The 13,821-nt window shown below is 47.4% G+C and overlaps 1 protein-coding gene across 12 annotated transcripts in view; it reads left to right on the forward strand.

Annotated features, from left to right (window-relative positions):
- The window catches only part of ncor1 (nuclear receptor corepressor 1), a 71,285-nt gene that overhangs the window by 53,786 nt on the left and 3,678 nt on the right, over positions 1–13,821 (forward strand). For 9 of the 12 annotated variants that reach the window (XM_042091135.1, XM_042091138.1, XM_042091143.1 and 6 more), the window contains 19 exons: positions 2,364–2,527; positions 2,834–2,954; positions 3,174–3,269; positions 3,542–3,636; positions 3,761–3,929; positions 4,185–4,298; positions 4,422–4,505; positions 4,739–4,980; positions 5,661–5,988; positions 6,603–6,821; positions 7,282–7,479; positions 8,255–8,377; positions 9,714–9,863; positions 10,271–10,412; positions 10,742–11,202; positions 11,458–11,589; positions 12,327–12,457; positions 12,933–13,180; positions 13,469–13,615. In XM_042091135.1, the coding sequence (XP_041947069.1) occupies positions 2,364–2,527; positions 2,834–2,954; positions 3,174–3,269; positions 3,542–3,636; positions 3,761–3,929; positions 4,185–4,298; positions 4,422–4,505; positions 4,739–4,980; positions 5,661–5,988; positions 6,603–6,821; positions 7,282–7,479; positions 8,255–8,377; positions 9,714–9,863; positions 10,271–10,412; positions 10,742–11,202; positions 11,458–11,589; positions 12,327–12,457; positions 12,933–13,180; positions 13,469–13,615 (3,364 nt within the window). The remainder of the gene's footprint in view (positions 1–2,363; positions 2,528–2,833; positions 2,955–3,173; positions 3,270–3,541; positions 3,637–3,760; positions 3,930–4,184; positions 4,299–4,421; positions 4,506–4,738; positions 4,981–5,660; positions 5,989–6,602; positions 6,822–7,281; positions 7,480–8,254; positions 8,378–9,713; positions 9,864–10,270; positions 10,413–10,741; positions 11,203–11,457; positions 11,590–12,326; positions 12,458–12,932; positions 13,181–13,468; positions 13,616–13,821) is intronic. The other 3 variants (XM_042091136.1, XM_042091146.1, XM_042091142.1) reach the window with 2 other exon arrangements.

Here is a 13,821-nt window from a genome sequence, read left to right on the forward strand (position 1 = left end):
GCTGACTTCAGGCACACTTACAGTACATAGGTTAGTTAGTTATGGTCTTTTAGGCCCCCACCATGAACTTCAACGTAGCGCTGCCTGGAAGGCGCTAGGGTTAGGCAAGGGTTAGGGTTAGGATTAAGTGCCTTGAAGTCAACGGTGGCAGCACTGCCTTCAAGTTGACGGTGGGTGCCCAAAAGACCATCAAGCCTTAAATGGAGACCAGGATCACGTTATTAAAAGCCCTTTATTTAAGATCGGGGCATAATACAAATGAAAAACGCAGTTGTACAGCTGTGGTACCCTGATGCACCTGTGATGCACTATTTTACACCACATTTGGGTCATTTGTGACTTTCTAGCTTAGTAGTTCCTAAAAATAAAAACTTAAAATAAAATGTCAATGAAGTTTAATATACTGTTTTTGGATATGGGCAACTTGCAGAACTTTTGTGGTCTAGCTAAATACACATGGTTAATGGTTAATTCATTAATGGTTAAAATATCTTTGCCAATTTCTTCGTGAGGGAGCCTTAATCTTCACAGTATTATCGATATTTCAGCCTGGCATCCATCAGCAGAGTAGTTTCATAATGGTTTCGTCATGGGCGAGTTTGCTTCCTTGTCTCTGTGCCAGTGACCCATGAGCACACTGACGTCCCCCTAGTAGGAACTGGCCATGGCAGATTTGCATGTTACGTGTTTATTTTTCAAGGAGAGGTCACCAGAGTTGCTTCCTCTACGGAGGCCACTGTCATTAAGTGCTGCAGTGCAGCCTGTGATTGGTCGCTGCTACCCCAAGTGACTGTGGCATTTGCACCCCAGACCGCCGGACCGGTTGTGAATGACGTTACCCCACCAGCAGCTTTTTGCACTTTTCGGTGGCGTCATGTCATGTGCGCTTGGCCTGACCCAGTCCCCCTGTCTAATTCCGCAACAATGGTGTGTGTGTGTGTGTGTGTGTGTGTGTGTGTGTGTGTGTGTGTGTGTGTGTGTGTGTCTGTCACTGAAGGCCGCTTGTCAATATTTTATCAGCCGTATATATATTTGAACAAGTGACTTTGGGTCAAGGATGTCACTAAAAAGTAGTCTGAGGAAAGGTGGGGTGAGGTTTTGTCTTCTGTTTCTAGCATGGCCAAGGTCCAGTGATGGCATGTTTCTACAAGTTTCCATGGAGAGGTCTACTTTACAGCTGGGCATTTATATTGTTATTACATTATATATATATATATATATATATATATATATATATATATATATATATTACATTGTTAAGTTATTCTGTCTCATGAAACAGTTACTCATAAAAATAAAACAATAGCAAAACTGATATTTGTTGAGATTAAGATGGGTAGATTAAGTTGTAGATCACCGGGCAGAAAAGTAAAAGATAAGGGCTCCAGACTTTTAAAAGTGAAAGGTTAGATGCAAAGCACACCAACTAATGGATAGCAGTGAAATGATGCTGCACTATATTATGATGCAGTCCAAAAGAAAGGCAGTGTGAAACCACATTTCAGGCTTTGCTATGCTGAGTCTAATTCAGCCAGATCTAGCCGGAGATTAGCAAACAACAATCTCTCTGCTCCTCCCTCCGCTCTGCAGCCCATGTTCCCGAGCCAAACTGTTTAAAGTCTTAACCTACAGCACCGGCACAGTACAAGTGTGCTAAGGTGTCTGCTATTGTGAGCAGCACTGCCTGGCAGTAGGCCATAAGAAGAAAATCACACCACAGTCAAGGTTATTGCCAGCGTTCCAAGGCAGGTGTCAGAACACTTAACCATATGTGCAACTATAGAATCCAATAATTTCCTGTGTTTTAACAGTTCCGTGTACAGAGCACATGACTGCATTGTATGCACATTTTTAAAAAGGTGTTAAAACGAAACCACACCAGTGTATTAACTGCAGTCTCCAATAAATCAGTGCTTTAATCTTCTTAAGAAAGAAGAATGAAGAAAAGAAATGCATTCTCATGCTCCCATGACGATGAAGACAGTGACTGCCTAATGCAGCCATACATTCTGAATTGCACAGCCACCAATGGGATCATTCATGCAGACTTTATGATCACTATGTGTTTTGCCTTCAGTGAAACTATAAGTAATGTTATTTCATATAATAGTTTTGTGTATGGTCCTCGTCATAACTACACATTGATGAAGGCCAGTTCAATTCGCTGTACTTCTAAAAAGCTGCCTTGCTGAGTGCAACCAAGCAAAGCAAAACAGAGCTGAGCCAGGGCCTGAGTGGATTTCCGTGTCCGCAAGTGAGAGTGACGGCAAGGCAAGACCAGAGGAGTAAAATAAATCTGTCTGAATAAATATTCTACCTCTGCCCCCTCCCCCTCTCCCTCTGCCTCCCCCACCTTGCCCCAGTTCTCCAGCCAGCGCCCAATCAGATGGTCCAGAACCTTACAGACGGGGTCCGCATGGCCTTCCCTCGGCACAGACCGCCCAACATTCCGTCTCCTCCTCCACTCATTCCCACCTCCAAGCCCACTGACAAGCCCACGTTCATCCAGGGGGGCTCCATATCCCAGGTAGGTGCCCACGTTCATCCAGGGGGGCTCCATATCCCAGGTACATGTAGGTGCATGTGCTCGCCTGCGCACGTTTGCCTGTAAACAGATGCCAGTGTAAAGCTTACTCGTCTCCAAAGGAAGAACTGGTTCAGTAACGGTCCATTTTCTGTGGCTAAGTGTGCTTAAGGAGTAAAGAGCGGCTCTTGGGTCGTTTCAGTCTGGATGTTTCCCTGGACGCGTTGAGCGTTTTAATAATAATGTCGTGTGACCACTCTCTCCTTCTGACATTTGCTCTCATGCCCCCCTCTTCTCGTCTCTCTGCAGGGTACGCCTGGCACGTACCTCCCCTCCCACAGCCACGGCGTCTATGGGCCCGAGGCAGCCAAGAGCTCTGTGGGCTCCATTTCCCTGGGGCTGCCAAGACAACAGGACCCCGCCAAGCCTGGTAAGAGAGAGCCCCTGTTGTTTTGGGTGTCATGTTGATGCCATCTAATAAAGAGGCCTACAGATCAAGTGATTTCATGTTCGTTGTGCCAAGCTGTCCTCCTGTTTGAACGTTTAACTTTTTTATTTATTGTTTTCCTCTCATGGGCCCCTTCATTCCAGTTGTCTGGGTCGCGCTCATTTTCACTGACACTCCCTCTCTCTGTTCCTCTACTCGCAGTGTCCTACATAAAGCAGGAGGAGTGTTCCCCACGAGGCCAGAGCTCACAGGGCGAGGGTCTGCACTCCAGAGCGCAGTACGAGGGAGTGGTTAGAGGTACGGCCCTTCAGCCTCTATGCCCTGTCGTGTGTGTGTGTGTGTGTGTGTGTGTGTGTGTGTGTGTGTGTGTGTGTGTGTGTGTGTGTGTATGCGCAATATTTTGTGTGTAACATGATCTTGTTTGTAATGTTTTGAGCTTTACTCTGGATGTACATACTTACACTTACAAGTAAATCAGAGCATGCAAAGTTATGTCAGTAAAACCCAGAACATGAATTGCCAAATCCAATGTGTGAATTGCCAAACACGTCACCTCTGGTCTCTGGCAGGGGGTCCAATGTCTGCCATCCAGGACGTGGGCATGGCGAGAGGCTCTTCTAACAAACCATCAGAGGGAATACCTTTCAGAGGCTCCATCACACAGGTAGGAGCAACAGTCGGTGATACAAAAGCTTGGTTGCACTCCGTTTTATTGTCAGAAATGACTTTCTTCTTGACTTCAGAATCCCCTAGAATCACTCTCTGTCCTTCCCCGTATCCTCCTCAAGGGCACGCCAGCGCTGCCACAGTCCAGTATAGCCGCCGACCTCCTGAAGACGACCATCACCAAACTGGCCACGGAAGAGCTCAGCAACTCCGAAAAGAGTCGGGCAGAGGCCATGAACAAGGGCCATGTAATCTACGAGGGCAAGCAGGGTCATATCCTCTCTTACGATGGTGAGAGCCTGGTGGACATTGCTGGCCGCTTTTGCAACTGCTTTTATTTAGTTATGCATTTGGTGGTTGCAAAAGTCTTGTTGTGCAATATTGAAATATTACTGCTGTGCTATTAAACTTAGTGTGAACCCCTTGGGAAGTTTATTTCTCAATGCACTTTAACGAACAAACATCAGTGATGAATGTAGAATGAACTACCAAAAGCATCCAAAACAGTAGGTCGTTTGTTGAAATACTATATTCTATTCTCTATAGCCATCAAAAACCCAAGAGAAGGTACAAGGAGCCCACGCCCTGATCTCAAGCGTCCTTATGACATGATGGAGGGGGGGAGAGGTCACCCTGGAAGGGACTCTGTACCCTATGAAGGTGAGGCTGGACTTTTCTGGAGATTTCTAAGGCTGTGTCCTTAGAAGCAGTCTGGCAAGCGTCTCTATGGATACTAATTAGCTTGGCGTGGATACTAAACACTTGTTTATCCATCCCTGACAGGGTTAATAAGCAGGGCTCTGCCCAGAGATGGGTCTCACCCGGAGTCCAAGGATCGCAACGTTGTCACAGGGTCCATCATGCAGGGTAAGGAATTGCATACAAATTGTGGAGACCTCTTAGGATGACACTTTTTTTTAAAAGTACTTTTTCTATTTTCTTTTTTCATGACATAAGTGCTGGTATTGTCATACCGAAAGCTGTTAGTCAATGGATGTATCCTTAAATTAATGTCAGCAGCTATTTCTAGTTTTATTAATGTCATTGTCATATGCCATTAGTGTTCACAAACAGCATTTTTTTCCCCCTGTTGCTTTCAGGGACTCCTCGCACGTCTGTGGAAGCCTATGAGGAAGGCATGAAGTACGGCAAGCAGATCAAGACTGAAAGCCCGCCCATTCGCTCCTTTGAGGGGGGCATCACCAAGGGCAAGCCCTATGAGGGTGTGAACACCATCATCATCACCAAGGAGTGTGGACGTTCCATCCACGAGATCCCCCGCCAAGAACTGCAGGGCCAGGACAACCGCAAGACCCCGGGACTGGAGGGCTCCATGAACCAGGTCAGGACTCAGTGTTAAATAGTCTTAGTCTTAGTCTTAAACTGTGTTAAATAGTCAAGAATCACATGATGTATTGCTGAACTTTTCTTATGAATGTCTAAGTGCATTAATCTGAAAAATAAGTGCGGTAGTTGAAATGTGTGATTGCTCAATTTTGACAAGTAATGACCATATTGACCCTGTGATGCTATTTATGTGAAGAATCAGGAGGATATACTGTACAGTGTTATAGTCACTATATAAGCATAGTACATCACACAATCATTTCTTCATAAATTATATATCTGGATGATGCCATACATTAAGTAACCTATGGCTTGTGTTGCTGAGGGAAAAGTATAAGTATAGAAATATATTACACTTTGCATAGCCTAACGCTAGTGGCAAAGCCAGCAGTCACTATGCTATTTTATTTTCGTTTTTTATTAAGTTTATTGCCACAACCTTACATCAACATGTCAAGCAACATACTGTACTCAGTACAGAATTGCACCCTCGGTGAATGTGACCTGTGAGTTTGGTGTTTACATACAGTACATAACATTAGCTGTGTAACATGGAGTGATGTGAAACAAAGTATCCCCTGAGGACATTAAAGACTATCTACTATTGAGTTTGCGTACATGTAGATTTTCACTGTGTACTCAGGGCTGACGACGTGCCTGTTTTTCTGCCCTCAGCAGTCCACCATCAAGCATAATGTGAAGTCGCTCCTCACCAGCCCCAGCAAGCTGCCGCACCCAGGCATGCCCCAGCTGGAAGCCATGGAGCGGGCAAAGTACGAGGAGGCTGCCGCCGCCGCCGCCAAGGCCTCTAATGAGCGTGTGCGCCAATCCGTGGTCAACTCCACCTCGGTCCTGCGCTCCACGCACCAGGAGGGCAACAAGTCCCAGGTCAGCCCGGTGATGTACGAGGACGCCAACGCCCGAAGAACCCCGGTCAACTACAGCAGCAGCGGCAGCAGAGAGATGTCCAGAGCATCCCCACTGCTGGTGCGAGGACAGGAGGGTATGTTTGGCCACACTGTTCTTGAAGTTGACCTCTGGCTTAATTCTCTGTTGAAGTAGTCTTGATTGTACATAAACATGTCTATGTAACTTTTCTTCATGTTCACTACACTCTGTGGACATGTACATGGGAGCTCATGGACATGCTCCCAGAGTGTAGCGCTGTAGTTGCCTGGCTACGTTAGCTGTTGGCTGTAGCAACTCGAGCTAGGTAAAACCGATTGTTTTTTGGGTTTTTTCGTACTCGGTGACTTCGAGAAACAGAGATCCATGAGAAAACTTGCCGGATTTCTCCTTTCAGTCTATTCCAAACATTGAAAGCCAGAGGAAAATAATACTTTTTAGAAGAAAATATCATTTTTGAAACAAATTCTGGAAATATCAGGGAATTTTGTCGTGGCAGTTTAAAATGTACTTCCCGAAAAATATATTAATACAAATATATTTCCAAGCAGCATTGGTGTTTATAGTCTTGTCCATTACTGCTTGCTCCCGAGTGGTCATGGAAATTCAGGATTTTTGTTAAGGAAAAGTCATGGAATTTTACATTTGGCTTAGAGTGGGAACCCTGTGTGAGCTTCAGTCTAATGTGTTGTCTGGCTGTGTCTCCTTTAGGGAGCATCACAGCCGGGAAGCCGGTGTCTCACGAGAGGAAGAGCGCCCTGATGTCCACCCAGACTGGCAGGGAGAGTGTTCCTGCCAAGTCTCCAGTGCTGACCGCCGACCCCATGGGCTCGCCCTTCGACCCCCACCATCGACCTGTCATTCCTGGGGAAGTGTACAGGCCTCCCCACCTGCCTCCACACCTGGACCCCAACCTTGTTTTCCACCCAGGTAGAGGCCTCACTCCACTCCACTCTCCACACTTGCTGCTGCCCCTGTACAGGACTTTTAAGTTCTCAGGCTCTAAGCTAGAATTTAGATATGGGCCAGGCAGTTTAGGATTTGAAAATAGATCATTGTAAATGATGGCTTTAGAAAATGTCTCATAACTTCAGGCACAGAAACCTTCCTTTCTTTTAAGCCCTGCCTTTCATAACACGGCTCTTAGGGGTGGTGTTTGAGAGGCTGTTATTCAGTGTTGTGTACATATTGCATTGTCTCTGATCTCCCTACACTAGTGCTACTACTCCAAGGTTGTGCATGAATAATGCCTTTCCTGTCTGTGCTGTGCTGGCCAGTGCTCTTGTAGCGTTTGGTCCATTGACGTCAGTGGGCACGCGGCGTGTACCTGTGAACTTCCTGCTCATGTTTTCCCTCTGGTATCTCTGTTTTCCTGCCACTCCTGGAGCAGCGTACATATTTCCGCGGCAACCGTCTCCGACAGGCTACCACAACACGTACCAGATGTACACCATGGAGAATACGCGCCAGACCATCCTCAACGATTACATCACCTCGCAGCAGATGCAGGTCCCGCGGCCGGATGTGGCCCGGGTGCTGTCGCCACGGGAACATCAGATTCAAATCCCTTACCATCCTGGACCACGAGGTATGCGATTTGTTTGTGTGTGTGTGTGTGTCTGCATGCTTGTGTATGTGAATGGACAGTGGTGTGAAGGACTGTGAGATGTGTCTTGTTTGTCTGTGTGTTGTGTAGTTTGAAGAGTTTGTGCTCGTGTGAACTAGTGGCAACCTTTTCCAGACGAACAGAAGCAAAAGACCCTGGCAAATTGCCTGCCCAAACACTCAAAGCAACCAATAAAACATTAAAGGCTGGTGCTGTTAACTGTATTATCTTCCTGCCCATATCATTCTATTTTCACAACCTGATAACTGCTTCAAATTAATTGTTCCATTCCATTAAAATTGTAATTGTTAAATGATAATAGTGTGCTCAAACGTTGTGGGAGGATTTATTTCACTCACTCATGTAAATGTGATGATGACAATGCTCTCTAGAACCGGCTAAGCTGAAATTATTGATTTTTATGGGTGCAGTTGCCGATAGCAACCGGGGTTGCACACTGGCTCCTGGTTCCTGGCTTCTGTTACCCCGTATATCCACTATTCCACACTGCACCTACGTGTAGTATAATCTACTAATCCAAATACTCGTACACAATTTGACATGAAACAGAAGACATGAGATTTGTAGTCACTAGCTTGACAGCCTAACCTGCCGGCAGTTTTCCGCTCCTTACTTGCTCCACTTGTGAGGCGGCTGGAAGCTGAAGCTACTCTAAGATGTGTGTGGATGGCTCTCTTGAGAGTTGGATTCGCTCTGGTTTGTTCACCCTCTGGCCCTTTGCTTCTGTCTGCAAAAGGTATTATTGATCTAGCCCAGATGCCACGAGCTCCTATCCTGTTGTCTGACCGCTTCACCTACCTCCCTGGAGCTCAGCCCCCTTTCTCTCCTAGTGCTTTCAACCAAGCCTCCATGCTTGCAGGTGAGGATACCCCACCCTCCCCACTCTCATCCCCACCCACTCCCCAATCTTCCCACCCAGTTTCTTCCTGCACTATCCTCCCTCCCTCCCTCCCTTATCCCTGAAGTGACAGGATAGCACCTCTTTCTCATGGGCGCACCACCAGCTCCAGCACCCAGTGTTTTGAAGAGCACCTCGCCTCACTGGGGGATTTCTACCGTAACGTCTCCCAGGGCAGTGTGTGCAGGGCAGGTGGAACGAGGGCCCAGGAAGGAGGGTTCATGTCACGGTAGTGTCTCAGGTTTCAGACTCTCTGGGTCATAAGTATCAGTCTTTGTGTACAACCTGCCAGGATTTGTGTACAGATCGTTTTTAGTCAGTTATCGAACATACTGTATGCACAAAGTACACCCTCTTCATAAACTTGAGTGTGGGTCAAGTCAGTTCACACAAACCTGCTTAATATAACTTTGTTTAACTTGACTTGATTATCAATCTGAATACCCTCTCTTGGTTCTTGAGGTACGCATGTTTTTAGTATGGAGAACGCACCATTAATACATGTGGCCCGTTACCTTCTGTGTTCATTCACCAGGGGCTTAAGTGATGGCATCAGATCCAACACGCACACACACACACACACACACACATCAACGGGCAGCTGTTGAGTTGAGAAATGTCATCACACAGGTGATGAGATCATGTATTTGGTTTAGCAGCACAACAAGCTGCCTCACCCCCTACGATGGTATCAAATCCAGTTTACTTCAGGTCACAGGAGGAAAGAATAACCAGTGTGTGTGTGTGTGTGGTGTAAACACCACGGTGTGTGTGTGTGCGCGCAGAGTTGGGGGGCAAACATGAAAGAGACCCCCTCTGTTTAGAGCTGGAGAGATTTAGTTTCACCCCGGCACCCCCTCTAAAGCCCCTGAGGACAGTATCTCTGTCATCCCACTCGCATGTTGACATTACAAGCATAAGGAAAAGCTCTTAACCTCAGAGGATCACTTTTCAGGGAGTCGCCTTTTAAAGGAAGTGATCACGGGCTTATGTTTCTTGAGAATCGACTACCCAGGACTGTTTGGGTAGACCTCAAAGGTGAAGCTTGGCACTACAAAGAGAGAGAGAGAAAAAGACTCCTAGCATCTACTTTACCTGCCCTTGTATTAACAAAGCTAGTAATAGTGCTTACCTGAGCTGTGGCCCTTCACTCTCCAAAGGAGATCGTTGTATTCCAGCTCAACATGTCCCTTTGTGTTGTTGACCTTGCTGTTTTGTTTGTGGATGTGTCTATGTGTGCGCGTGTGTGTGTATTTGTGTGCGTGTCCTATCGCTTCCTACGCTGTTGCCATGGCAGCCAGCGCAGAGCGGGAGCGAGAGAGGGAGAGGGAGCGCGACCGAGACCACCGGGAGCGAGAGAAGGAGCGAGAGAAGGAGCGCGAGCAGAGAGAACGTGAAAGAGAGAGAGAGCGGGAGCGTGCCGCCGCCAACGAGTACATGCGTGGAGGTAACACTGGAGGATTTTATTCTTCTTAATGCAGTAGCAGGTAGCAACATGTTCCACTAACCTACATTAAGACAACAGGCTTTTCTTTGGAAGCCCTCAAAGCCCCAAGTTCCCATGTTGAATTGAATTGGTGCAGTCAAGTGAGAGGATGGTTTTCAAAGGAGAGCTATGGAATTCACCACCATATATTCACCGACTTGTCCTTAGATAAGCCAGTCATATCTTTCCCTGCATGATTGAAACATATTGTTTAAAGCCCATTTTATGTTGTGGTATATTCTCATCTTTTCTGTTCTTTCTGAAGTACCTTCTCATTGTGTAACTCCTTCTCCCTTCCCATCTTCTCTCCTTCTCTCTCTCTCTCTCTCTCGCTCTCTCTCTCTCTCTCTCTCTCTCTCTCGGTGTAGGTCCTGAGCGGCCAGGCAGGCCTGGAAGCAACAGTTACCTGCGCTCGCCCTCGCCCTCTGTGAGGGCACAGGAGAGTGCCAACCAGCAGCGGCCCAGCATTTTCCAGGGCACCAACAATAAGAGCGTCATCACGCCCCTCGTGTAAGTGCCCTAGCAGCCCCACGAGTGGCCTAAGAACGCTGCTAAACTGGGCCAGGCTATCTCTGGGCCACTCTGCTGAAACAAATAAGGTTTTTAGGAGGAGTAAAGTAGGTTAAACGGCTATTCAAACTCCAAATGCAGTTCAGATGGTCTATTATGTGTGTGTGTAGAGCTGCATCACTTAATCATTTTCAATTAAGTAGTATATCTTTTCAACAGTCTTATCTGTAGTGCGTATGGCCTTGAATAAAAGCTTCTTCTAAGTATCAGTCACCTTTAACGTTGCCCACTAGACTCTTAGTCACTGATATAATCTGGTCTCTCATTAGAATGTCGTCAGCCCAGAGTCGCTACAGCAACGCCGCTGACGCCCTGGCAGCCCTGGTGGACGCCGCTGCTTCTGCCCCGCCGGTGGACGTGGCCAAGGTGAAGGAGAGCAAACAGCACGAGGCCCAGCGTGACGAGGACATGAGCTCCTCGTCTGCCCGCCGAGCAGCCGCAGCCTTCAACGAGCAGCAGGAGACCGAGAGGCGGTCAATGCAGTCGCCGTACGGCAGCATGGCCATGCCCGGCGGGGCCAAAGGCCATCAGGGCTACATGGAGGCACAGGCCGCAGCGGGAAAGGACAAGAACGCGCCCACCAAGTCTCGCATCGAGGAGGAGTTGCGCACGCGCGGGAAGACCACCATCACCGCCGCCAACTTCATTGATGTAATCATCACGCGCCAGATTGCCTCGGATAAAGACTCACGCGAAAGAGGCTCCCAAAGTTCCGACTCCTCCAGCAGTTGTACGTTTATTTCATGTGATCATATGATCTTTGCTGACTTAACCACATCCATCCAATAGCCAACTTACCATTAAGTTACACATTTTTCTCAGTGAGGACCGCTCCTGATTAAGTAACACATTCTACCACATAAAATGTGTCCCTAATGTTTGATGTGCTTTTTTGGAGTTCGATATGATGAGTAGAATGTGTGATTGTGCTAAGATTGTTTAGTGACCAGTTGTGGTGTATGAATCTCCGTCTCTCCTCACTCAGTGTCATCCAATCGGTATGAGGCCCAGAGCGGAGGTGCCGTTGAAGTCATCAGCCCTGCCAGCTCCCCGGCGCAGAGTCAGGAGAAGCCCGAGAGCCCCTTCCCCCAGGAGAAGGCCTCCCAGCCACCCTCAGGTGCGAGAACAGAGCGGCCTGACCCACACTGTGGGCATGTGTTTAGAGCATGTGGGTCTGTTTTTAAATAAATAGGATTTGTTTGGTGGTCGTGTGATTACTGGGCTCAAAGTGTTCAAGCACTGTGCCTGACGTTAGGCGTGGTCTGGGCAGTTTAGGAATTGAAAACAGGCAATATGCTTACAGGCCTATGGCATCTTCAAAAATGTCTGATGACTTCAGGCACATAAGTGTTCTTTGTATACAAGGTGCATGTTTTAAACCAGTCGGTTTGGTTTTGTGTCCACCCATCGGAACGTGTTTATGCTGAACGAGCTGTACAAAACTAGGTGATATATGAATGAGCTGTAGAACTTGTTTTGGAATTACAAACCTGGATTATCTTGTTGAATTTTCCATTGCTCAGCAGCAAAAAACACTGCTTGTTTGCCCTCAAACACAGGCAATGCTGTGAGCTAAACAGAACAACATGCTGGTCAGCATAGAGCCCTCATCCTCACCCTCACCTCCTCTCCCACTTACCCCACCTTACCCCTACTTACCCCTACTTACCCCTACTTACCCCCACTCGCCTGATTTTACCCCCACTTCCCCTGACTCGCCTCACAGCAGCTTTAGAACACAGTTGGGTACAGTGCTATAGAGTCTTCAGAGTAAGCCTGCAACTCAACAGGCTGCTCTCATCCTCCACCTTCTTTTGTGTGAGTGACACACTAATGAGCTCATGCTCTGCTCAGCAGGTGTCATGAGGGCCTTCGACATGAGCCGCTACCGTCAGCAGGTGGAGCGTGACCAAGGTCCTCCAGCTCCACAGCAGCCCCCCACCTCCCAGACGCACCGCGTCATGACCCTGGCAGACCACATCTCGGTGAGGAGGCCCAGCACAAGGCAGACAGCCGTCATTAATGCGCTTTTACACACAGCAGATACAGATACTAATACAGTGTAGTACACTATACAAGCTGATACTAATACAGTGATACTACACTGCAGATACAAGCTACAGATACTATACTGCTATACAGATACTACTAGTGGGGAACATTTTTTATTTTATGGCTTTTGTTGCTAGGGGCAGCTAGGCCTTCCAGAAGGAAAAAACACAGAAATGGGGGACATTTGAGAAGTATACACTACTTAGAAAGTAGTGTTTCTGTGGAGAAAACTACTTAACTTTTTTTAACTCATTACTTTACCAGTTTACCAGTTTTTTGAATTTCCCCTAGGCATCAATAAAGTATCTATCTATTTATCTATCTAGTTCCCTTCTGGTTCTGGGGATGTTGGCTTATTTGCATGGTTGAGTTCATGTATGTTTGATGGATTTTGTTCTTCCCATACAGCATATCATAACCCGGGACTTTGCCCGCAATCACGAGCCCAGCCCAGCCCCTACATCCACGCCCTCGTCTTCATCCTCCTCCTCGTCTGCGTCCGCCACATTCCAGAGCTCGGCCCCGCACGTGTCCGGATCGGGCCGGGCCAAAGGGCCCAGCAACTACAGCCCTGAGAACCCGGTCCTGGCCTCCCACCACCAGAGGCCCTCCAGCAGGGTGTCCCCTGAGAACGCCACGGACAAGCCCAGGTCCAGGTACGTCGCTTTGCACAGACACACCAACACAACACATCCCCGCCCCCCTCCGTACACACCTGCATGTGTGTACACAAGGCTATAGATGTGTATGTCTGTACTAATTGCAAATGTTGTCCTATTTGTATATGATTCTCAGTTTTATATATTTTTATTTATATTTCTCTTCATTCAAAAAGAGTTCTTTATTGAGCCAAATGAGTAAGTGTAAGTATTTTTTCCCTTGATGAGAGTGATGAAGGTGGGTTTGGGTAATGACGTCTACTTTTGCGCTCTCATCCTGTCCAGGCCAGGGAAATCTCCCGAGCGAGGTGGTCGACCTCTGGAGAGTTACGAGCCCATCTCTCCACCCCAGAGTTACAGCATGGAGAAGCAGGAGGCTTCAGCCGCTCTGCTGCAAAGCCAGAGGAGGGAAGCCGACATGCCTGAGCAGAGGTGTGTGTGTGCGTGTGTGTGTGTGTGTGCGCGCGTGTGTGTGTCTCTGTCTGCGTCTGTCAGTGTGTGTGTGTGTGTGTGTATATAACCTACTGTCAGTCAGCAAAATGTATATTTAGCTTGTCTGTTTGTCTGTGCACATGCTGTTATTTTGTGTGTTTGTGTGACCTATCTGGACATGTCAGCAAAATATAAATTAAGATTTA

This window comes from Alosa sapidissima, chromosome 5 (genome assembly GCF_018492685.1).
Source record: "Alosa sapidissima isolate fAloSap1 chromosome 5, fAloSap1.pri, whole genome shotgun sequence".
Lineage (NCBI taxonomy): Eukaryota > Metazoa > Chordata > Actinopteri > Clupeiformes > Clupeidae > Alosa > Alosa sapidissima.